Source organism: Mustela putorius, unplaced genomic scaffold, assembly GCF_011764305.1.
Source record: "Mustela putorius furo isolate JIRA1106 unplaced genomic scaffold, ASM1176430v1.1 tig00004039_pilon_pilon_pilon, whole genome shotgun sequence".
Lineage (NCBI taxonomy): Eukaryota > Metazoa > Chordata > Mammalia > Carnivora > Mustelidae > Mustela > Mustela putorius.
The window spans coordinates 2,024,565-2,049,453 of record NW_025422174.1 but is presented as its reverse complement, the minus strand read 5'-3'; the positions used below and the strand labels follow the sequence as shown (position 1 = coordinate 2,049,453).

At 58.9% G+C, this 24,889-nt stretch overlaps 1 protein-coding gene across 5 annotated transcripts in view; it reads right to left on the bottom strand.

The window, feature by feature from the left end:
- Positions 1 to 6,280: 6,280 nt before the first annotated feature.
- Positions 6,281 to 24,889, bottom strand: part of GSG1L (GSG1 like) — a 189,703-nt gene continuing 171,094 nt past the window's right edge. For 2 of the 5 annotated variants that reach the window (XM_045072584.1, XM_045072580.1), the window contains 2 exons: positions 17,339 to 17,526; positions 6,281 to 6,843 (listed from right to left, as the gene is read on the bottom strand). In XM_045072584.1, coding sequence (XP_044928519.1) covers positions 6,746 to 6,843; positions 17,339 to 17,526 — 286 coding nt within the window. In that variant the 3' untranslated portion in view covers positions 6,281 to 6,745. The remainder of the gene's footprint in view (positions 6,844 to 17,338; positions 17,527 to 24,889) is intronic. The other 3 variants (XM_045072585.1, XM_045072583.1, XM_045072581.1) reach the window with 2 other exon arrangements.

Here is a 24,889-nt window from a genome sequence, read left to right as displayed (position 1 = left end):
GAGACAAGATGAAATCCCTCGGGTCTTTGGCCCTGGGGTTTCCCTTAGGCTTACATGGATCCTAGCAGCCGAGCCCCCAGATGCGCAATTCCTGGGCCAGTCCCCAGCTTCCTTCAGAGGTGAGCATGGGCGTCTGGGTGCATCAGCCCCGGGGAGGGAAGAAGGTTCACTTGGCAGGGGCGGGGGCGCCAGTTCTGGGGTACAGCTCACCGGGGTAAGCAAGCGGGCCCTTCAGAAACCCCATCTCTCTCCTCTGTCCCAGGCAAAGGGGAGAGTCGCGCTGGCCCCCGGTGTTGGCGAGCCTCCCCAACGTCCCTCCGTGGTGGCATCTCTGGGCCAGCCCCGGAGCTGTGGGAGGGCAGGCAAGGCCATTCGGTATTCCTTGCGTGGGCTGGGAGGCCCGGCGGGGCAGCCCGGCTTCGGGGCCATGATCCGCCTCCCAGCCCCGAGCCAGAGCCCTGGTCTGCAGTCCAGGAGCAAAGCCGGCCCAGGAGGAACTGGTCAGCAGCACAGAGCATGTCCCTTCTGGGGGACAGTGGGATTCAGCGACAATGTCCCAGAGTTACCAGACCTTCAAGGATTTTAAGAAAAGCCAGAAATGCAGGTGTTTTATCTATTTTTAATGGGAAATCTCACTTGTAAATGTTGGCTCAACTAGACCAGGCAAACCCAAGTGAGCCAAACCAGTGACCAAGCCCGCATAACCCCAGCATCTCCCTGCCTGCCTGCTCCCCCACCAGCCTGTGGCTCCCCGAACGCCCCAGAGCTGGTTCCTCCCTGGGAAGTCAGAGGAGGGAGTTCCTGGGCCCTCAGACCCCCGGGGCACAAAGGCAGGGCTCGGGTGCGGTGACCTCGGCATGGGGGAGGTGGCAGTCCCCACCCCACGCGTTGGCCCTGGGCAGGAATTACCCGAAACTGTAACTGTCCTGTCCCGCTGGTGGGATGGGGTGGGTGGGCACAGGCTGGCCCCCGGCTTGGGGTTCTGCTCCAGGCCACAGCTGACGAGGGGCCTAGGGAAGAGCGGCCTCTGGCCTCTGTCCCCGGGGAGACCCGCTTCCTCTGTCCAGCAGTGGGAAGGACCTGCTTCTGTGTGTGTGTGTGTGCGTTCGTTGGTCTCCAGACAGTTCTGCACGGGCGCCACGACCGCAGAAGGCCCCCGATGGTCCCCCCGGAGCCTGCCGAGGCTGTCACTGCACTCTGACAGGTGGCGGCTGCCCCAGCCCTCTGCCTGTTTGCCGCCACATCCTCAGCTCCCAACCTGCCTAAAACCCCCTTCAGAGGAGTGTCTGGTGACTCAGCCCACTTAGATCCGGCTGACTGTAGGGGTCTGGACAACCCCCCGTTTCTCTCCAAGAACGGGCAGCACCTGTCCCGGTCACTCATGGCCCCTCTGTCTCGGGCCCTGCCGGTGTCCCCCACCCCGTCACCTGCACAGCCCAGGCGGCCTTGGAGTGTGCCCAGGTGTGTGCATCTGGCAGGGGTGGGGCTGTGCTCCCGGCCATAGGGCCCCAGCTGTGCACACTGAGGCTTTCATAACAAAACCGTGTCCTTGGGGCTGAGCTGGGGCTCCCGGCCCCGTACCCGGGCTCCCCGCGAGAGAAACCCGCACCCCCTTCCCCTGGCCCCTCCTGACCTTCAGGGCGACCTCCCAGCGTCCGCTGGCTCCTTGGGCCACAAGGGGCACCGGCCTCAGGAGCACCGGTGGAGGGCTCAGCCTCTGCTCTTTCATTCTCCCCACCGCTCGCCTCTCTCTGCAGCCCACCCTGTACGCCCAGGCCGCCCACACTCACTCTGGCCATTTCCAGGTTTGGGGGGGGGGTCAGGAGGGCCCGAGAATGGGTGGGGGGGCGGGCTTGGTGCCGGGACTTGCGAGCTCAGCCTCCTGTGGTGGAACTGCTCCCACACAGAAGCCCCTTCCCACTCCCCCTGGCATCCCAGGGAGCCCCCAGCCCCCTCGGCCCAGCCCCCTCCTGCCAGAAGCCCACTCCCCTGCCAGGGCTTCCCCATAGGTGGAGGCTTCGCTGGTGTCAGCCCAGGATGAAATGTGTCCCCAAAAGCTATTACCGGGGTGTCGTCGGCTGGCAGTGCCAGGGACAGGGCAGAGGTCCCGCGCCGGGATTTCCTGTCTGTCCGGGCAGTAAATCCCCACACGGAGGAGATGGGTTTTTCCTCATGACTGACGGTCCCTGGCTGGGCTGTTGGTCCTCAGTCCCGCAGCGGGGCCGTCCGCCCGTGTGGCGGTGCGATCTGTTCCCCGGCCACAGCCCCAGAGTGAGGGGTGAGTGGCGCCAAAGTGCAGCCCGCCCCCCTCAAGCCATGGGCCCCGGAGCCACAGCGCCTGTGGTTGGAGGTCAGGCGCTTTTCTAACTCATCCGCTCAGAGGACATGCCCCCGATTCCTGCCATGGCCCCAAGTGGCCCTCCATGTCCCCGTCTGTGCAGCATCAAAGCCCAGACAGGAGCCTCAGAGAACAGCCAGCCAAGCCCTGGTGTGCCTCGCGCCTTCACCCATCCCCAGGCGGCATGGGGGGCAGGGTTAGCTCATCCCTGGTACCCCCCGGGCCTGAGCCCCCCACGGTCACCTGCCGCAGCCCCCTCTCTGTTCACCCTGCCTCCGTCTTGCACCCCATCTCCCAGGCCTTGGCCCGACACAGCCAGGAGGAACTAGCCATGTCCTCCTCTGAAAATCCTCCTGCCCGTGGTTCCCTGTGGCCTTCACCTGGCCACACCCGCAGACCCCACAGGCTCCAACCCCTCCAACCCAATGGCTCAGCAGCAGACGTCATGGCCTCACCTCGAGCTCCAAGTGCTGTGTCCTGTCACAGCCCACACCCAACATTCCTCTCAACCCCAGGGCCTTTGAACGTGCTGTGGCTTCTACCCATACTCCCTTGCTGCTTCCTTCAGCAGCCCTTCCTGAGAGGCCCAGCCGCTCCATCCCAGCATGAATCGGGCCTTCTCTGGGCTGGCCTACATCGCACTCCTCCCGCTTGGAAGTGATAGTTTTTTGTTGTTGGAATGATTTGAGTCATCTCTGTCTCTTCGCTGGAATACAAACTCCGTGAAGGTGAGGACTGTGTCCTCCTGACCCACCATGGCGGGGCCCCTGCACTGTCGCGCATGGCCCGCGGGAGCCCTCCCCTCCGTGAGAGGTTCATGGACGAACGGGACCCACCGCGGGTCTGTGGCAGTCTCGGGATTTGAACTAACACCTTCCTCGGTCCTCACCTCCTCCCAGGGGACAAGCCCCCCCAGTGCGAAGGGAAGCCCATGAATCAAGCTGACGCTTCCGTTCCCTACGGAGACAAGTGTGTGACCAGGAGAGGCTGGCTCTGGTGAGGGTGGCGGGGACGAGTGCTCCTCACAGCCACCAGCCAAAGAGGCAGGTCAGCTCTACGACTTCCTGAGGCCTGGCCTGCCCATTAGCCCTGGGCTGGGGTCCCCACGGCTCCCCCTGGGAAGAGGGGGCTGTGTGAGCCAACAAGAAGGCACACCCCCACGGCAGGCCCCCAAGCCCGCGCAAGCCCGTCCATGTCCCGGACCAGCTGGGAGCCCGTGCTCGGGGCCAGCGGGCGCGCACATAGCACCAGCCGCCAACGCAGGCGTGTCGGGGTTGACGTGGACGCAGGAGCCCGGGGAGCGTGGATGCGGGGACGCTCCTCCTGCCTTCAGCCCGTGTGGTCTTCCCTCCTCCCTGCGTGAAGACCACCCTCCCAGGGACACTCCGCAGGGGCCACTGGGACCAGGCCTCGGGCCGGCCAGACAAAGCTTCCTTTCCCCTCGCCGGCAGCCTTCTCGCCGCTGGCTCTGCGGGACGGGAAGACAGCTGGGGCTCACCCTCTCTGCCCGACAGGTGCCCAGAGGGACAGGAGGACCGATGGATGGACGGATCAGGGGGTTAGAAAGGCCTTCACTGGGCCGTCCACATACCGTAACCACATACCACTTGCACGATTATTTATTGAGTATTTTTCTTCAAACCAGTTCTTTGTCTTTTTACTTAAATGCCTATTTTGGTTTCGTCCTAAGCAACAGCGTCTGTGAAATCACGACACTAAGGAGCCCGTTATACAGTTTTTCCTAATACACATTGACATAAACACAACTATTAAAATAGATTAAATTTTTGCCCGTATGTCAATTAAAATCATCTCCTGGACTTTGGTGGTCCAGCCGCCAACTACAGAAGGACCTTGGCTGAGGACTGAGCCTTAGGACGCCTGGTGACCTGGGAACCCAGCCCCAGGGGCCGAAGCCCAAACTCCTGGTTCTGATGTTCGAGATCTTTGTCAGCGGGCCCTGATCCTCCTGCCAGACCCGTCTCCTGCCCCACACAGTAGGTGCACAATATGTACTGAGTGAATGGAAAATGGACTAATGAATCACTTGGTCAGTCAATGCATGCGTGAGTAATGAGCACACGTCTCTATGTGGGTGTCCCCTGGACCCTGAGACCCAAGCTATCCGGACCCGCCCCTGACCTAAGCCCGGAATCGGAGAGTCTTTGCCAACTTTCTCCACACATCGGTCTGTTGACTTTCCATTCAGACGAGCTGAATCGGCCCTCGTTGTCGCATTCCTGGGGCACTGTGTGCACCAGACCACCCGTCTCCTCTCCCTCGGAGCCCGGGAGGGATGAGGCGGCAGAGATCCTTCTAGAATGCACAGCGGGGTGCACCCCAGGATAAAGCCTAAGCTTCCTAGGGAAGCTTCGTGTCCCTCTGGCCCAGCTCCCCGACCTCATCTGCGGCCGGATTCCGCACCCCCTGTGGCCCTTCCTTCTCTCCATACCTACAGTCTGGGCTGCTGGAAGTTTCCTGTAATGTTCTGACAGTCTCCCTTGCCTGACAGCTAGACAACCTTCATGTATTCATGTATTGGCTGAAACATCTTTTTCCCAAAGGAGTCCTCCTGACCACTGCCGCCGCCTCCCTCCCCCAGCAGGTGCTGCCTTTAAGACCCATACATAGCCCCGAACTTTCCCCCATCCAGATGAGAGCAAACACCAACAAAGCACTATGTGCCAGGCTCTGTTTAAATGCCTCACGTACATTAGCCCAGTTAGCCCTCAGGACAGCTGTACGAGGTAGGTATAACGATTATCCCCATGTGCCCATGGAGATGAGGCACAGAGAGGTTAGGTCACTTGCCTAAGGTCTCAAGTTGGGGGGGGCTGGAATCGAAGTCCAGGCTGCCTGGCCCCCAGAGTTGGGCACCAAGCATGCCACACACCGTGCAACTGCCATCTGTCTAGTTCTCTGTCACGCCCTTCTGTGAGGACAGACACCCATCGGGTTGCCTCAATATCTTATCTCAAGTGCTCACGGCAGTGCTTGGCACATAGTAGGGGCACAGTGAACTGTATCATAGGATAGATGGGTACATGGAGTTAAATGATGAGGATGGTCATACGTGGAAGGAAGATGGATGGACATCTGATATGAGGAAGGTTGATACCTGGTGAGTGGAGGATGGATGGATGGATGCATGGATGGATGAAGGGTTGGATGGATGGATGGACGGATGGACAGACAGATGGACAGACAGATGGACGGATGGACGGACAGATGGATGGATGGACGAACAGATGGATGGATGGACAGATGGATGGATGGATGGATGGATGGACAGATGGATGGATGGATGGCAGATGGATGGACAGATGGACGGATGGATTGGCAGATGACGGACGGATGATGGAGGATAGATAAAGGGTTGGTGATGGATGGACGTATGGAAGTCTGCAGAACATTCTCTACTTGGGGGAAAGCTCTAGAAACCCATCTGGAAAGGGAGGAGTCTTCTTAAAGTCCTGGTTCTGACCCCATCTCTGCCATTCACTAGCTCTGTTATCTTGGGCAGGTTACTTCATCTCTGTGACCCTAAGTTCCCTCATCTTTATAATAAGGATGTTTCTCCAGGCACCTAAGCCCCAGGACTCCACATAAAGGTGCCTCTAGACATGGGGTCAAGGATCCCCATGGGGTCAGGGCAGCTTAAGGCCTGGGCTTGAGGCCCTGTCTCCCAAGGTTCCCACCTGCCCAACCCATCCCTACCTCCTACCTTGCACACTTCTGGAATCCAAGGCAGCATGCCGGCCTGGCTCCAGGCTGACCCCAGTCCCCCAGACCCAGCTTCCACTCTGGGCACCTCAGTGTCTGGCCCTGACCCCAGCACACTCAGGCTGTCTCACCTTCAGGGTCCTTGAGGACCTGATTGGGTGGGGCCGTGGGGGGCAGCCACAGCCCAGAGAGCAACTGGCCTCCACACATAGCAAGAAAACAGGTTCAACAAGCATTTATTGTGCCCCTGCTGTGTGCCTGCTCTGTGCCCACACTGTGGTGCCAGTGCCAGGAAGCCCCGCCCACTCCCTGCCTCGGGCAGGGCTCTGCACCGCCTGGCACCCCCTGAACTTCCCGGCCCGCTTTCCGGGGCCAACGACTGTGTCTTCCGTGGCATCCTGGCTGCAGTGGACAGGGTGCCGCGTGTGACGGTGGCAAAAGTCAGGAGTCGCTGTCCCAAAGTCGCCATGTGCAGCCCCGTGCATGCCTGAGGCCACCCCGGTTCCGTGTCCAGGGCCCTGAGCCCCAGGCGGTGGTGGGAAGGGCAGGCCTGTGTCTCCTACACAGGCTGGCCGAGTTCACAGCACACAGGCCAACTCTCCAGGGGCACCAGACCGGTGGTCTTGTGGCGGGGGGGCCGCTTCCGATGGCAGTCTGACGTCTGGGGGCCACGCTGGGTCTCGGTCACACCCAGTGCCCCAGGACCCAGCACTGGCGGTTCAGCTCGGGGACCTCCTGTGTAGAGCTCCGGGGCCAGGAATCTCCCACGTGTGGATGGTGTCCTGCCAAGAGACGCGCTGGTCATACTCACAGCTGCCTTCCTCCCCCACGCACCCGCTGCTCACCCGTCTGTCAACCCACAGCAGCTGCCGGCCGCCCGCGTCCCAGCTCAGCATCCCCCGTCCCGGGACCCCCCCCACCCCGACACCCACCGCCAACACCCACCGCCATGCACCTCCCGCCCACCAACGTGCCCACGACCCCACTCCGACCCGCTTCCCGCCCACAGTCCCAGACCCACGCGTGCACCTGCCCCGTCAACACACCATCAGCCTCTCCCACCCCGTTCACACCCCCAGCGGCCCGACCTCCCGTAGCCCCACGTGCCCGCCCCCCGGAAACCCCGGCCTAGCCTCCCACTCACCCGCCCTCTGCCTCCCGCAACCACCGCCCAGGGCCCGGCCTGCTGCCACAGCCGCGGCCTCACCCAGCCCGCCAGCCTCGCGTCCCACGCATCCAGCCAGCCCGTCCCCGCCGCTCCACTTACCCACCCCCCAGGCTTCCCCGAACTACAGTGTCTCCACGTGCTCAAGGAGCTGGGGGAGGGGTAGAAGGAGAACAGGCGGCGGCCCGGGTGGCTCAGTGGGTTAAAGCCTCTGCCTTCGGCTCAGGTCATGATCCCAGGGTCCTGGGATTGAGTCCCGCATGGGGCTCTTTGCTCAGCGGGGAGCCTGCTTCCCCCTCTCTCTCTGCCTGCCTCTCTGTCTACTTGGGATCTTTCTCTCTGTCAAACAAACAAACAAAAGAAGGAGAACAGGCGTACACAGGGACTGAGAGTGAGTGCGTGGGTGAGCCCAAAGGCAGTCCAGGCAGCGCCCTGGCCCAGGGCAAAGAAGAGAGACTCCACCACCGCCTGCCGCCGCGCGCTGCTCTTGGGAGCCTGGGCCAGCAGAAGGGCTGGGAGCTGGTCCTCGTCCAACATGCTGACTCCCGTGTCCCTGGGCTCCCAGAAGCCTGCTCTCTGCCGTCCCTCAAATGCCTCCCTAACATCTCCGACACGCAGGAGCGGTGTCCACCCCACGCCGCGACCTGCTAACACGTCCTTGTACCTGCTGGAAATCAACCCCTCAGGGCCTGGCTCACATCTCCCCTCCTACAGGAAGCACCCCACATCTCGTGGAGGCCCTGGGCAGTTTCCCTCATCTTGGAGCACCTGCCCCAGTGGGACTCTCCAGCCTGGCCATCAGACCACGAGCCAAGGAGAATGATGGCCTGACCCGAGACAGAAGTTCGACAGCGGATCAGGGGAGGTGGAAGCAGAGAGAGAAACAGAGGGAAGAGAGACGGGTACGGTGGGTGGGCTGGGGGGGCCAGAGAGAAAACCAACAGCCACCTAGCATTCAAGGTCTCTACCCTACTTGATTCTAGCCTCACACGCCTGTGAAGTAGCTAGCACCCATTTTACAGATGAGGGAATGGACGCTCCGTGAGGATAAGCAGTTGATTGACTCTTCCTGACCCCACACTTCTTCATTAAAGACATGTGTTCCAAGTCTTTAATGGCGCTCTAACGGAGGCTCAGACATTCTTGTCCTTTGGGGTCAGGCAGGTTCTTTGTAGCCAGCCCCACTGAGGTGGGAATTCCTGGTGAAGCCAAGCCCTTGCTTGCATACCTCCAAAGACAGATGGCTCACTACCCTTCCTCCACCCCCAAAGCAGCTCTTCCACATGGCAAAGCCTGGAAAGCCACGGGCAGAGGGGGGGAACGGCTGTGCTGATTTGGAGGGTGGCCGTGGGGGGTTTTGTGCTTTGATGTTTTTTTCTGCCTTGGATATTCTTTAATGTTAGCACTTTACTAATTTTAGTGTATTTTTTAAAGGGTGGGAAATAATTGGCAAACATTCTGGAACCATTTGGCCTCGGGAAAAATGTTTGTTTTGGCCCCAGCCACTGGAACGGTTGCATTCTTTGGAAGTGAATGCTGCCAAGATCTAGGTGTTTGGATTTAAAAAAAAAAAAAAAAATCTAGGAGCAAATATTTGATTGCAGAAAGGTTTGATTCTTTTTCTAAATGAATATTTCGAAGTGATCGTAGCTGTTCCCACCATTGCCAACGGGGCCAACCCCGGAGCGTCTGCGGGAACAGAGAGAAAGAGATCATGCCTTTTGATGGAAGAGGAAAGGCCATGATCCCTATCCTTCCTTGAGTCAAGCTCAGGCTGCTTGTCGCCTGGATCCAGAGGTGGGTTTGTCACTGAGGACTGGAAGCCTCTTTTTTCCTTTGGCCTCCCGGGAGGGGCTTGGGGCCCAGAGCCATTTATAGTGGAGAGTAAGGAGCTCCGTCCCCCTGCATGAGGAGCGCCCCCCAGGCCACCACCACCCGGTGCACTTTCCCTCTTGCAGTATCTTTACTTTGGGGCTAGTCACTAGCTGGCGGGGGTGGAGGGGGGGAGGGGGAAGCCCTTGATGCCATAGACTGGAGAATAACACCTCAGCAGGTCTACGGGGCCCGATCAAATGACATAAATTGGCGAAGCAGCCAGAAGGAACCATTCCTCAGCTCTGGCCAATTGTTGCCATGGAGAATGTGGGCTCAGATCTTCCAGAAAGTTCAGGGAAACTGAAAATCAGAATTTCAAAATAAAATCTCCTAGGCTTTCAATACCGACATTTACATTTTAACACGTTTACAGCCGTCTGGGGGCTGGCCGGTTCTGACCTCTCCTTCCCAGCCCGCATGCTTGTTCCAGGACTCTGTGCCGTGGCTTCACACATTCTGGTCCCTCGGCCTGATGCCCTTCTCTGCTGTTTCCTGGTTACTGAGTCTCCCACTAGTCTTTCAAAGGCACCCCCTCTGGGAAGCATCCCACAACCTCACAGGCACAGGCCTTGCTCCCCCCATGGCTGCACGACGGGCTGCTGGTCGGTCTCTCCCCCTGGGCTTGTCACTTTGAGTTGTGAGGGTCTCCCCAGCTAACCCCAGTGCAGGTGGGGACTGAGTCTACTTTCATCCCAGAGCCGTGGCCCCCAGCCCCCGGCCAGGCACACAGCAAGGGACAAGTGAAGAGACCAGGCAGGACTGGAGGAGCACGGAGTAATCCCTAAGCTTGGAGACTGAGCTCTGCCTGCCCCTCCTGGTCTGAGATTCTGTGCATGATGCGAGGCTCCTCGGTCAGTCTCTCCTGTGGGTACAGGCTTAGGGGGCAGAACTCTAATTGCAGTCTTGCCGTCAAAGTTTCCAATCCAGGCTCCACTGATTACAAGCTGTGTCTGTTAGTCTTCTTTTCTTTTTTTTTTAAGCTGTGTGACTGTTGACAAGCACCTTCTCCTCTCTGAACCTGCAACGAAGGGGAGTTACAAAGGTTCAGCAGGCCCGGCGGGCCCCCAGCTAGAAGTCCATCCTATCCGACTTCAGACTGACACAGTAATAGCAAAATGCCTATGTGGGACGGGGTTGGAGGGAAGCACCTCTCTTCACAGACGGGGAGCCACGGCCCCGGGGTGGGAAGAGATCTGTGCGAGGTGCCACTCAGAGGGTGGAGAGCAAGCGCGGTGCCTTAAATTCCCTCGGAAGCAGCCAGGCTTAGCAGAGTCCTCGGCCCAAATGAACATGAACGCATTTAATGTCCTGTCTCTTCCGTCCTCATTTCTCCGTCGTTCGGTGGGAAATCGCTGTCACGAACTCCCCCAGGGCACCAGGATCCCAGGAGATCCGCTTTCAGCTCTGCTGAATGGCGTGCAGTCACATCCTCTGTTCCGGAAAGGATTCACTGAGTCGGAAGGGCCCTTCAAAGCCAAGTCGGCCAGTGCCACCGCAAATGTGCCGAAGGGGGGGCGGGGGCACTCCCAGGGGGTGGAACTTGTCCGAGGCGCTCTGAAGCTGGTAAAGGAACTGATGACGGTGGGCACGTGGCTGGCGCTGGTGTTTCTGACCCCACGGCAGCCCAGCCCGACCCGGCACCGGAGAGACAGGGGACCGCCAACGCCCCTGCCCGGCCCCACATGCGCTATCCGAGGTGCGGACGCCCGCTCTTGAGGACTCGCCGGTCCAGCCAGACCCTACTGTCTCGCTGCCTCAATTCTTTCCTCTATAAAGAGAGGGAGTGAGAGAGAAATGAATGAAGGCTGGCCCTGAGGTGTCTGGCTTTGGAGACCCTTCAGCTAGTGACACCCGTGTCCCTTTTCAACTCCTAAAATGTCACCACCTTGGCGAGGGCCCCGGGGCTGCTTCTCCAAGTCAACCCCACTCTGCAGATGTGTATCCCGAGGGCACTTCAGAGACTCTGGCATATTCGGGAATAGCCATGTACTCGATTTCTCCCGGCTCCCCTACGAGGCCGTACGTAACGTGGGACACAGATTAGCTGAGCTGCTCCTTGGTACTCTGTCCCGAGCGGCTCGCTTAATTCCACACACACTGATCATCTGTTAAACGAATGAACAAGGAAGGATGTGGGAAGAGGGGCGGGTGTGCGTGAGAGCCGTGTGGGAGGGAGGGTGGGGTTTGTGGTCTACCCTATGGGTCGCTTGTCTTGGGAGATCAAACGGGGGCCGCCCCAGGCTTGTCCTGGCTGGAGTCCATCATCTGGCGACCCCACGACCTGCTCATCTGTTTTCGTGCTCAGGATCAGGCTGAGTCCTTTACTCTCTTGTGACATGCTTTTTGGGTACCTACGTGTGCCCGCCTCCGCCGTGGGTGCTGGGTCTGCAGACAGGAGTGAGACACCTGCCGGTGCCTGTGAGTGAGACAGACGCATAAGGCGGAAATGGCGAGGGCACACAGCCCTTACCGTGTGCCGGCAGCCGCTCACCGTGCCTCATGGGCATGGCCCATTTAATCCTCAGAAATCTGAGTGAGGTGCCATTACTATGCCCATCTGATAGACAAGGAAAGCGAAGCCAGGACAGGTTAAGTCACCACAGTCTCACTGCCAGATTTGAACCCAGGCAGCCTCCAAAGGCCCAGGCTTGTAACCACCATAAAATCCCACCTTCTAGACAATGCAGAGATGAACATGACCAGCACGGCAGAGGGGCAAGGCGGGGCTGGCTGCCATCCCCCGGGCATTTGAACTAGACTCAGAAAGCACTGTGAAGCTCACAATTCCACAAGTTTCTTGCCCAGTGGAGGAAGGAAGGGGGCAGGTCTTTTCAGGCAGAAGGAACAGAGTGTGAAATGGGTTCTGGCAGGTAAATGAGGTTTTCAGGAGGTGTGAAAAACCTAGCACCGTTGGTGGCCGGGGGAGGCGAGAAGGTCTGTGCGGCTGGAAAGCGGAGCCAGGGCTGCGGGCAGAGCCAGGGTTGGGGGACTACGGGTGCCTGCGGGGGAAAGGCCCAGCTGCGCCCTCCGGGCGACGGGGGTCCATCCCACACCTGGGATTTGCACCTGAGCATCAGACTTACCCGATGTGGATTCCTCGGCCCTGCCCCAAACCAAGGAGTTGGAATTTGCGGGGAAATCTGTATTTTAACAACTGCCCCCCACGTGTTTCTGGGCAAAAGAAACAGTCACAGAGAAGAACAAAAGCACAGTGAGTTGTCCAGATTTGTGACCCAGGACAAATGACCTGGTTGCTCCTACCCTAAGTGTCTTTTCCCGTAAAACAGAAATAGTCGTCAGTGTAAGTACCGCGAGGGGATGGAATAAGCTAAGTCATTTGCTGGACACACGCTGATGGCCCACTGTGGGCCAGGCCCTGGGGTGGCCACACAGCTGAGGTGACAAGGCCCCTGTCCCCCCACATCTCCAATCTAGTGGGGGCACCGTCAGCAGAGAAGGGTCCCGAGAGCGGTGGGTGGCTGGGAAATGAAGCGGGGACAGGAGGGGTTGGCGGGAGGGCCTCTGTGGGTGTGTGTGGGAGGGGTCAGCACAGAGCCTGACACCCGCCAGGGGGGCCACCAGAGGCGCTTGGGGACCTAGGAGGAGGAGATGGGGGAGACAGCCCCAAAACCATCTGAGGAGAATGGCTTGGAGAGGAATTGGCCCTAGAAGCACCCGTTTCCACCCAAAAGCCACCAAAGGGCCCAAGCACGGGACAAAATGCAGAGCCGCTCCTGGTCGCAGCTTTGGAGGGACGGGTCCTGGCTCGGGGCTGAGGGCTGCTCGGAAGCTGGTCCGCAGAGACGCAGCAACAGGGTCCCTCGGGCCCACCCCGTTAGGAATGCAGATGCCCAGGCCCCGCCCCAGCCCTCTTGAGCCAGGAGCTCAGAGACGGGGCCCAGCAATCCGTGTTTTGGGGAGCCCCCCAGGTAATTCTGATGTGAACACTGGCCTGGGTGTCTCAGCCCCCAGGGTCCCAGGTCTCAGAGGCCTCCAAGCCCCAGACCCGTCTGGGTGCCCAGGGAGTCGGCATCGACGTTTATTTCAGAAACATTGTCTGCTTCCATTTCAATAAAGGAAGCGACTCGAGCAGTGCTCTATTGGATGTGATTTTGATCTAATAAAAATGCCAAGCTGCTCTGGACCCAGGGAAGTCTTTCTTGAAATTCCCTCTGCTATTTTGAGGGCAGCGGCGGTGGAAACCCATCTAGATGGAGCTCCCAGAAGCCACCTCTCCACCCGGCGAGTGACAGCCCTTTTGCCAAGGCCCCGCCCGGCCTCACAGACACACCTGGCAGAATCAAAAGCTTGTCTCGGGCATTGAACTTGACGGCTGCAATCCGCTGCAAGCCCCATCTGCCCCCAGAAGGAAGACGCAGACACCTGGACCAGACGGCAGCATCGCCTCCATCAAATGTCACATCTGATGTGACACTCCCGAGCTAGCTGGTGGCATTGCAGAACCCCAGAGGCAAGTTTGAAAAGCACACTCCTTCCTCGGGAAAAAGAAATTGTGGCAGAGTCTGTATCAGAGGAGCCCAAGGAAAAATAGCAACTTGTACCCAAAATCCGTGTACAGGTTGACGGGGAAGGGCCTGCTCCAGTGGGAAACAGCCGGAGACACCCGGAGCAACTGAGCACAAGCCACAGGCCCCACACCGTTCCAGGTTCTCAGAACACAGACTCGAATGGAACAAGACAGGGGGCCTGTTCTCCTGGAACCGAACTGGGAGCGGCCACCAAATAAAACCCAAGTACATAAATACAAAAAATCATTTCAAGAGGGACAGGTGCCACGAAGGAAAGAAAAAAAGGTCATATGAGGACAGCGGGGGCAGAACGTTGCAGTCAGGGGAAGCTTCTCCAAGGAAGCAGTCTTCTGGCTGAGACTTCAAGGCGAGACACCGCCAGCCACGCAAGGGTTTAGAGGGAGAGCATTCTGGGCCGAGAGAAGGGCAAGTAGAAAAGCCCTGTGAGGAGATGTTCTGCGTTTTCTCGCTAAGGGAAGGGGGCAGGAGCAGAAATGGGCTTGGACTCAAAGGAAGGAAAAAAATGGGCCACGGAGCAGGGCTCTGTCCCCCAGGGGACCAGCGACCCCAGCAAGTCAGGGTGCCTTTCAGCTCCTTACTGCTTCCATGCCTACAGCAGAGCCGTCAACCCTCCGTCCCGGGGCTGGGAACGCCCGAGCAGAGACCTGCGCCCAGGAAGCCTTTAATAATGTGGGCTCGCTGACATTCCTCCTCCCCCGTTCCTCCTGCCCGCAAGTCAGCCCACCGCAGAATCCGAGCAGCTGTTCGGTGCAGAAATATTGCAAAACTCGACCAGGCATTTCCAAAATATTTTCTTGGCCCAAACCCCACGAGCGGCTAAGAGGCTGCGTTCTGGGGACGGTGCTGTTTCCCTAGATGGCCTCATCAAGCTGCTTTTCTAGCCCGTGAGGTCTGCGAGGGGGCTGGTCCCTGAGTCCCTGGGCCGCGCCCAGAGTCTGGTAGACGGCTGCACCCAGCATGGGGGACCCCCACAGGCATGTGGTAGCTCACCCTCGGGGCCCAGGGTTCCGGCTCTGGGGCCAGACGGGCTGGGTCCGAATACCAGCCCTGCTGCGTGTTGAGCCTCACTCTCCCCGCCTGTAAAATGGGCCATGTTTAGGATTAAATAAGCAGCTAAATGTAAAGTCCTCAGAACGCACACAGAGGAGGGGGGACCAGCAGACCTGGTGGGACTGCCCTCCCGTTGGCTATTTTTATCATCTAGTCCAGGAATCATAATCGCTGCAGGATTCTACCAAGTGGGCTCACCTCTGGCCAAGGACGCCTCCCTCTCCAGCCCCTCGCCCTCACTGCCAGCCAGAGCAGGCGCCTGGCCTCTGCCATCACAGCACCTGCTCGCACCCCACTCTAGCTCTGGCCGCACAGGACAGCCATGGTTGGGAGCCCCCCGGTCCAGGAACACACCTTGTGCACCCCTGTGATCCAGAACCCAGCCCGGGACCCGTCCAGAGGAGCAGCTTTTGTAAAGATGTGTTGAGTCGATGGCTTTCTCGGAGGCCACAGGAGTGGCCACGTCAGAAGTAACTCGAGGGACTGAGGCCAGCTCCTCCCTTCCTGGTGAGAACCGAGTCCCCAGTGCCTCCACGGGCCCCAGGGGAAAGACCGCATCCCAGCAGCTCGGCTACGGGATGAAAGGCACACCTGGCAGAGGTGCTGTGGGATCGGAGGCTCCTTTCTTCCTGGGAAGTGGGGATCTGGCAAACCTCTGGGGACCCCCCGCCGGCCCTCGGCAGCCCCTTCCTCGAAGCCTTCGGCGGCTTCTCTGTGAGCCCCCCCAGGCAGAGCGTCAGGCTCCGGCAGCTTCGCTGGCTCTCCCCACCCCAAGCACGCTCCCTGGAGGACCGAGCCGCAGCTGTCTCCCTTCCCAGCTCTGCAGGACTGTCCAACTGCACCCAGACAAACAGCATGGGCACGCCAACCTCTGTCCTCTCTGGACACCCGGATGCCCCGGAGGACCCCCTCTGGCGAGGTGGGCGGCTGACCTCCACCCGCCCCAGGGGAATGCAGACCCTGGGCCCTGGCCCAGCACCCCCAGGGTCCCAGCAGAGCGGCCATTGTGTCTGGAGGGGTGACTCAGATACACGCGCTCTGCACCGGCGGCCCCAGGCCCTCAGCGGGGTGCAGGGCGGTCGCCTCCATACTGTGTCTTTACAGACCCTCCCTGCTTGGGCTGCCTTCCCTGCTCCTACTGTGTCTTCTGGGATCACCCACATGGGTGCGGTCTGCTGCCAAGTCCTGGTCTCTGGGTCTGCCTCTGGGAGAACCCGAACGAAGACAACCTGACAATTCTTCCAGCAAAGAGTTTCTGAACCACCCACTTCCACTGTCATTGCTGAAGGCCAGGCCACGGTCATCTCTCCGGGGAGGGACTACAACAGCATCGAAGCTGCCCACGGGCCTCGCTCTTGCTCCCCTCCGACCCTTTCCCCACGGAGCAGATGGATGCGGGGATGTCTATGGCTGGACGGAAGGACATGGAATGCAGACAGACAGACAGAGAGATGATCCAGCTCTCAGCACAGATGCGGGAACAGATGAAGGATCTGGATGAGTCTCCTTCCCGCTCAAAACACCCCGGGCTCCCCACTGCATGGCCAGCTCCTTCCCCCGCCCCCGCCCCCACGCCCCTCTAGCCCCATCACCGGCCTCCCCATGCGGTCCCTGCTCCATCCACGCTGGCCTCTGGTCCTGCCGCCCCTGCTTCGGGGACTCGCCCTTGCAAGCCTCTGCCTGGAAGGGTGAGTCCGGGGCCGGCTCTTTCTCATCCTCCAGGCTCCGGTCACTGAGATGCCCGAGAGCCGCCTGCCCGGCCTTCACCCAAGCCCTCTGAGCACCTGCCTCTAGCCGAGGTGGCCTGGTTCGTTTCTGAGTCGCTTCTGACTTTCTCCCGCGCCACCCCGCAGAGGGAGGGGGAGCCCCACAAGGCAGAAGACTCTGTGCTCTCGCTCCCTCACAGCTGTGTCTTGGGGGGAATGAAAGATGCATTTCCTACAGGCTGTTGACCTGTGCACGAGGGCACTGATGCTCCTTCCGGGAGGGAAAGCTGCCTGGCAGATGAAGTGGGTTAGGGCAGGGGTGCGACCTCTCTGAGTCTGAATTTCCTCCTCTGCACAACGTGGCTCGTAGTCCCAGCTGTCGGGGCTGGGGGTCCGTGAACCCGGGAGGTCAGGCAGGACAAGCCCTTGGAAGGGGGTGTGGTGGGCGGGGAGTCCGTGGCAGGCTTTCTGCCGGCTGAGCGGAGTTGAGCTGAGCTTCTGCCATTTTAACGTCAATCTCACGTCGCCTCTTTCTTTTACCGGCCAGAGCAAGGCCCTTTCTCTCTTTTTACCAACCTTTGCTTTCTGGTCCAGGCGTTTGTTTTCCTAATGGGTGCCCTAGAGTCTGTCTGTGGTGTCCCCCACAGTGAGGCTACGAAGCCACTGCATTTCGCGCGGCCAGGAGCCTCGGCAGCCCACCCGAGTCCCAACCACTGTCCCCTCCCTGCCTTGGCTAGTCAGACCCTGGGGCCGTTCCCCCTTCTGGCCAACAGCCCACCCAGCCCGGACCTGAGCTGGGGCTCACCGGCCTGCCCCGAAGCACCCAACATCCTCCCCCAACTTCTTAGCATCCCATCTCCCTTGTGAGAGGACCACAGCTTCGGGGTGCGGGGGACTGGCTACGCCGAGACGCCAGCCTCAGTTTCCCCACCTGGAGGGTGTGTCTGCGGGAGCAAGCAGGGCTGCAGGGAGAGGTCGGGCTGGCTCAGCCCCAGGGTCCCCTCCCTTCGGATGGCACAGGCGGGGTGCTGCCGACGAGGCCACTTACGGGCAGCGTATCGCTCGTGACGACAGTCTAAGCGCAGGTCGTCCTCCTCGTGCCCATCCCCCTTCTCGATCCTGGAAAGAAAAGGACCCAAAAGCCTGTGTCAGAAAGAGCAAGCTGAGCTGGCAGAGGCCCAGGACCTGGAAAGCACAGTCTTTTCCCTCCGGGAACCCTGCGCAAAGCAACCTGGGCCATGGCCGCCGCCAAGACCCTTACCACGGCCCTATTCGATGGGTGCCGTGATCTCTGTTTTGTCCATGGAGAAGCTGAGGCACTGAAAGCGAACGCGACCAGTCCAGTTCCAGGCGGGGCTGGAACCGGTGGGGCAGGGAACGCCGAGCCAGCGAGGGTCTGGGTGCAGGCAGCTGCAGACCTAAGCCCTCGCCCTCATCCCGCCGCTGACCGGGCCCGGGGAAGGGCTGGGGCCGTGTTCCCCCACTGGGCTCGCCCCTGTGTAACCCAAATACACTGCGGAGCCCCCACACGGTCCAGCCCAGGAGTGCATCCCCGTGAGAGGAACACACTCTGGTCCCCAGAAGTAGAAACACTGACAATCACTTTCGTATCTGCTGAGGAAGCCCGGAAGTGTTCCCAGTTCCATGTCTGTGGCCACGCTCGCTCTTAGATCTTGCCTCAGCTCCTCTTGGCCTTTTACTTGCTCCCGCTTCTTCTTTGCATGGAGATGCTCTGTTCTCTCCTGCAGGGAAGTCTCAGTCCCCACCCAAGCAAATGCCCCAGCCCCGTTTTCTGGTTCTTGCCATCACGTCTTATTTCGAATTGCCCAGCAGTGTGTCCAGAGCGTGGGGCTAGGGAAGGAGGCACGGGGACGGTGACAGATGACCACCAGGCCGTTGCAGACGCCTAGTGGAAGGGACAGAAATACTCCTGCGCTGATCCTTCTGGTCCCCTCAGACTGCTCGTTCACTCATTCACCAGGAATGTCCAGAGGCCCTGCTCTGGGCCGTTTACTCCAGACGCTGTGTGCCCCGCCGAAACGTCTACCGCACGGTCTGCCCCCAGAGCCGCCGGCCCAGTAGACGACAGCGGGCACACGAGGCAGACTGTGACAAGCGTATAACGCCGCCCGAGACTCCCCATGCCATCTGGACCCAGGGGCTAGGCCTGTGCTTCCCAGGAAGCAAACTTTAACACAAGTAGGTCTTCGACAAGTACCTTCTACGGCCCGGCTGCTTCCCGATGGCAGCACAAAACCCTAAGGGCTGAAGCTACAGGAAGGCATGTTGATGCTGTGGGAAGGGTCCATACAAGGAAGGATGTCCTTTTCTTTTTCTTTCTTTCTTTTTTTTGCATCTTTTAGTAGAAGCATCTTTGTTTTTTTCCAGAGAGCACTGGCTTATTTAAAAAAGAAAAGAAAGGAAAAAAAAAACAACCTCCCACTCATACAGCAGAAGTCCCCCCCCTGATAATGACACCTCCCTGTGGTGGCTTCACCACCGCTAGGAGCTTTGTGTTTATCATCTCAGAATTAAACCTTTTTTTTAAACATATACAGCCTCAAATTAAACATGCTTTCATAACCTGGTTTTATCCTTACCCACAAATTTCCAGCATCGTGCCATGTCAGGACACATAAATCTCACTTACCTTTTCCCTCATAGTGTATGGGGGAGAACAGTTAATATCCAACCCCCTACTGACAGACACTTAGGGTGTTTTGTTTTTTTTTTTAAAGAGTTTGACACTCTTAAAAGTAGTCCTGCAGGTGTATCTGGGAAGATGCTGAGCTCCCCATCCCCAGAGGTAATCAAGACAAGAAGACCACCAATCATGACACTGCAAACACTGCGGGGAGGCTGGACCAGGTAACTGAGCCCACCCCTATCCCAGAGTGCCATCTGCCTGGCCATCCCCAGTGCCTTGGGGTCAACAGATGCCTGCCCTGCCACAGACAGACAGGCCGCACGCGTCCTCTTGCATCTCTCAGCCTTAACCTTGAACCATTACTCCACCGACCCCAGTTCCCAGTTCTCAGGGTTTCTTATCTTCTGAAATCCTCCCGTCCAAGCCTCATGCTGGGCACCTCCCTTGGGCTCTGCAGGGAGCCTTGGCCCCAGGGACAGGGACCAGTGAGCCCAGGAGATGGGGTTTATAGAGAGAGGCAGCCTGGTCTGGTCCCTCCCACTCCCTGGGCTCCCAGACCTGGCACCAGGAAGCCCAGAATTCAATAGTTAACAGATCAGAGAACACCTGCCAATTAGCCGGCAAATACTGGAGGCCTCGTGCTGGGTTTGAGTACCAGCGTCATCAATGGAAGTGATCTGCAGGCGCTTGGGAGCCATCTGGTGAGGGGTAAGGCGTGTCAGTGGTTATGACAAGAGCTGAGGACCCTCCCATAGCCCCCAGCACTCCCCGGCAAGAGACACATCAGGACACAGGGATCTTCTGGGCACGACTGAGCCCTTGGGCCTTGTAGCGAGGAGGGATCATGGCCGACGGCAGCTCTGCTATCCCCAAGCAGCATGGCTTTGTGCAGCTCACCTGACTGCTCTGAACCCTATGGTCTAGAAGGTTCTACATGGCAGTGGGCATACGGTGCTAACTAAGCACGACGATAAGGACAAGCACCAGCACCCCGCTGGTGGTTGTGGACCCCAGAACCCGCTACCTGGCACAGAACCAGGGCTCCAAACAGTTTAACCACCACAATTTCTAAACTCACTTAATCGGCGGGCTTCCCCGGTACAGTTTAAAGTCCAAGAGAAGGGGATGGAGTTTATCTCGTTCTCCACTCGGAGGCCCCAGGGTCTAGCCTGGTGCTTGGCACCAGCATCCCCAGGAGTGTTTGCAGGCAAAGAAGAGACAGGGAAGCGCACAGGCAGCCCGAGGCTACGAGCGGCCCCGTGGGAACACCGGGGTGCTGAGCTCTGTGTAGGAAGAGAAGACCAACAGCGAGCAGCACTAGTGACGATTACATTGGGTTCTGAACGGTGATTTCCTGCAGGAAATATTACGAGCTTTCTGAAGACAGTTGTTCTTTTTTCCTAAATGGTGGTGCAAGAAATTAACTACAAGTGCCTTGAAGGGCAAATAAAGGTGAGGGGGGGGCGTGCTGGGACTGAAGCCCTGCTCAGGAGAGACACCCAGTCTGCAGCGAACACGGCTGTCCTCCGCGGGGGTCGGGCATCATCTCTGTGAAAGCCGCTTGAGTCTGGACATGTCCTGATCACCCGCCCGTGTGGCTTCCTCCTCTGATCCGTGGGCATCATAGTGCACCAACCTCTCAAGGGGGCTAGAGGAGTAACCGAATGGGCCCGTGGGAAGCCGAGTGCATCTGGCGTGCTCATCCTTATCACGATGGTCGTCATCAACCTCACCTCCGGGGACCTTTACGGTCTGTCCATCTGTGACTCCTTCTCATGGTTCCGGTATTTTAACATGTTCACCAATCCCCGCCCCGGAGCCCCCCACCACCGAAGCCACACCCCCTCTCCTTCCACTCCATCAGTTAGACCTGAGCCACGCACCGCCTCTGGAAAGGGGTGTTTCGGAAGAAGCAGACTGAGGGCAGAGAGCACCCACAGGGAGTCATATGCAGCCTTCTGTCCCAGAAGAGACAGAGTCTTCACAAACTGGGGACAAGGAGAGTCAGGTGCCTAGCGAGGGGGGAGGAGCCCTAGGTGAAGGCGACGGGAACCGCAATACCCGCCCAGCCTTTCAAGTAAGAACAAAATACACTCATCAGCTGTCTAAATCTTCATTATTTGGGGTCTGTTTGCACCCACTCAGATCTATGTGCCACCAGAGTCACTGCCGCCACCACCATTAACCATCATCCCCATCTTACAGTAGGAGAACCGAGGCTGATGTGGCCCTGGGACTTGCCCCCATTCGGTGGGGGCCAGTAAAGGCAAGAGCCCGGCTTTGCAGTGTCCGTGCACACTCCCAGCGTGGCGGACGGAAAGGCAGCAGCGTGACGACACTGACTGTGGGGCTGCGGGGCAGACAAGCGCACGCCGTGTGCGGCTGATTCCGGCTCATCAGTGCCTGCATCTCCAGGGTGTCCCCACTGTGCCCCGCAGACCCCCAGGTGGCCAGGGACTCTCAGTCCCACCCACCCTGGGTCCCCCCAACCTGCGTTGTGAGGTCCCGGAGGGAAGCGGGGACCATCCAACTCCAGCTCTGAGAACCGCAGGCAGATGTGCCAACAGCTGTGCAGGGGGTGACTGCACGGTCACGAAGCCACCGCCCCAGGGACCCACCGCTTCCAGAATCGGGCTGCAGCTGGGTGCTGACTGTCTTCTGAGAGAAGAGACGGATGCTGGGGAGTGATGGAGGCGGAGAGGCTCCGATGGTTTGCGGGGAGACCAGGGCCACCGCCCCGTCTTCTCAGGAGGACCCCCAAGTACCTGCCCACCTAATTCCTGGGCCAAACATGGCCACGGCAGGTCAGGTCACCACACACAGGGGTTCCCGCCGGGTCTTCTCTCTGCTGGGACAGCAGCCCCAGCACCTCGCCAGCACAGCCCTTCCAGAACGTTCTCTGTCCCCTGCGGTCTTGTCAGTACCGTCCTCAAAGCCAGCCGCTCTCTCCCTGTCCCTGGGCTGGCTTGTTTCCCAAGCCTCCAGCCACTTCCCGGTAGGAACTGGCAGTCCACAGCCCGTGCATACATCTCCATCTGTCTGACAAAGGACTAGGTGTCGCCCCCCCACCTTAATTTCCAATCTACCTTGGACCATTTTTTTTTTTAAATAAAATGCAATAAAAATGAGTAACTAGAAAACAAAATGGGGGAAAAAACCCCACATTCGACGGCAAGCCTGGGTGTCTCGGCCATCTCAGCTTTCCGAGAAATCTTTCAAACTCCTACCAAGTCCTGTCCTCTGCGGATGTGTGCAGATGGCTCTGGCTGGTGCTGGCTGGGGGGTGGGGGCCCTTCCTTCGGCCTCTGGCCACGCCCACCTTCTGAGCACCTGCTCCGCCCTCCAGCCTGACGTTTCCTGAGCCTGACCTCGCTCGCCACTCATGGATGGGCCAGTCTGGTTCAGCAGGTCTGGGGCAGGGCCCGAGACTCTGCATTCTCACAGGTTCCCAAGTAAGGCCCACACTGTTGGCCCCGGATCACAGAAGAGCCAGGCACTGGACCCCCGGCTTTAGGCGCACGTGGGGCTCTGCTAAGCTTCGGCCCAGGCGCCCTTGGTGTCCTAGGCTGTGACCCAGGGGACCCAAGCCTCCAGGGGCCTCCCCAGGGTCCCAGCTACACAGGGGCAACACCTAAGGGTTGCCCAGTGGGGTTGGAGGGTGCCCAGAGACCCCCTCGCCAAGTCCCTCCTGCTTCCCGGTCCCTTCCAGCTGGGAGTCCCGAAGGCCATTCCTCCTGAACTGGCCATTCCTTCCAGACGCTCTCCCGCTTCCTTCTGACCGATTTCCACTCAAGGGCCCATCTGTGTTTCCGGCTCTTCCTTCACGCTGCTTCGGCCGGCCAAGGGTCCCGCAGTCTTCACGGGGCCACCTCTCACTTCCGGGTGCTGCCACAGGCCTCTCCAGAGTACGTGGCGATTTCAAAGGACCCCCACGAGGGCAAGGAAGGGCACAGCATCGCTGGAAGTAATGTTCAGGCCGTGAAAGCGAAAACAGGTGGGCGAGAGGGTGCTGTGACTGAACCCGTCTCAGAGGCTAACTCTCTAGGGGACGGTCACAGAGGACAAAGGACACGTTTTGTCCTTTGATTTTGAAAGGACAAAACTCCACTTGCCGTGGAATACAGACTGGAATTAAGAGAAATGCTGGCAAATCAAGGACTGTAAGTAGGAAATTAAGATTCCATAACATCATATCAAATGTGTCGTTCCAAGATACGGGAGATAAATGGATTTTTTAAAAAGATTTTTTTTTTTTTGCTCTTCCCTTCTTCTGAGTAATAACATCATGATACGAAACATGTGGGGAAAATAACAGAGAAGATAAACATCCACGCTGTCAATGCCCTCCATGACTTCTGTGCACTTGACTTTTCTCTTCCGTCTCTCCAGAACTGGTTGTTTTTTTTTAAGATTTTATTTATTTATTTGTCACAGAGAGATAGCACACAAGTAGGCAGAGTGGCAGGCAGAGGTGGAGAGAGAAGCAGGCTCCCTGCCGAGCAAGGAGCCCAATGTGGGACTCGGTCCCAGGACCCGGGGATCATGACCTGAGTCGAAGGCAGCGGCTTAACCGACTGAGCCACCCAGGCGTCCCCAGGACTGGGTTTTTGACTGAGATCTCCAGATACGAGCACCTCGAGATTATTTTCAGAACTGCACGGGTGAGAAATTGTGATTTAGAAAAACAAATAATCCTTAGCCCATGTGGGACCCCCCATCCCACCTTTCATGGCCTCTCTGGGGCTCCTACGATGCATGAAAGACTCAAGACTTGGGTTATCTACAAAGCTCCTTCCTCGGCCTTCGAGGAGGCGGGCACACCTGAGGCGTGGGGCTGTTGAGCTTGGCTTGGGGAACTGGTCACACAAGCAAGACCATGGACAGCTCCAGGCAGCAAAGGTCGCTTGGCCTATCTGACTGGCCAGTGACCTGCCCAAGAGGCTTTTTCCGCTCTGCTCTTCCTCACTATCTCCATCCATCCCCCTGGTGGGGAAGGAAATAGGACAGCAGACATGGGTCCTTGTCCCGTGGGACCTTGCTGAGGAACTACGAGGTTAGAGCTGAGCGAGGTGGGGGACCATTCACGGGGCTGTTACAGGTCAGAGAGGGGTCTGTCTCGCTCGGGGTCGAAGCTGGAGGCACACCTGAAGGATGAAAGCTGGGGAGGCCGGGGTGGGGCTCTCCTGGCAGAGAGGACAGCGGTCCAGTGGCTACCCGCAGGCAGAACCACCCGCTAGGAAGGGAACTGCCAGGGCCCACGGAGTGCTGCGTGCAGGAAAGGGGACCAGGGTCTCGGTGAGGCTAGGAGGTAGCTGGGCCGCACGTGTGACAGTGAGCAGTGTTTCAGGCAGAAAACTGGGGCAGAGGTGTCCTGCGTTAGTAGCACAGTGAAGGGGCAAGGGGCATCCCACTGGGGAGGGGACACGGACAGGAGGGGTAAGGGCGGATGCAGGAAAACCGTAGGGCTCACAGGGGTGTGGCTCGCACGCGCAGGACCATAGGGGGCAGAGAGTCATGATAATAAGCCTGGGTTTGGAGGAGACCATCATGAGTCGGTCCCGGCCATGCCAGGTTTTGGTGCTTTTGAGAATCCAAAGTAGAAGCAGCAAAGAGACAGATGTCTACGGAGTCGGGCGGTCTGGGGTGGACTAAGAATGCGGGAATCCTGGCACACATCGGGCCACTGAGGCTTGTGTCATATGAGGACAGAGGAGGGCCCAGAAAGAGCCCTGGGAGCATCGCCACTTAACAGAAGGGGAGGGAGGAGTGGCCAGCGGGGCCTGGGGAGGGGTGCGTATGCTGAGGGTCAGGGCCCCTGGGAGCTGTTTGGGGCAG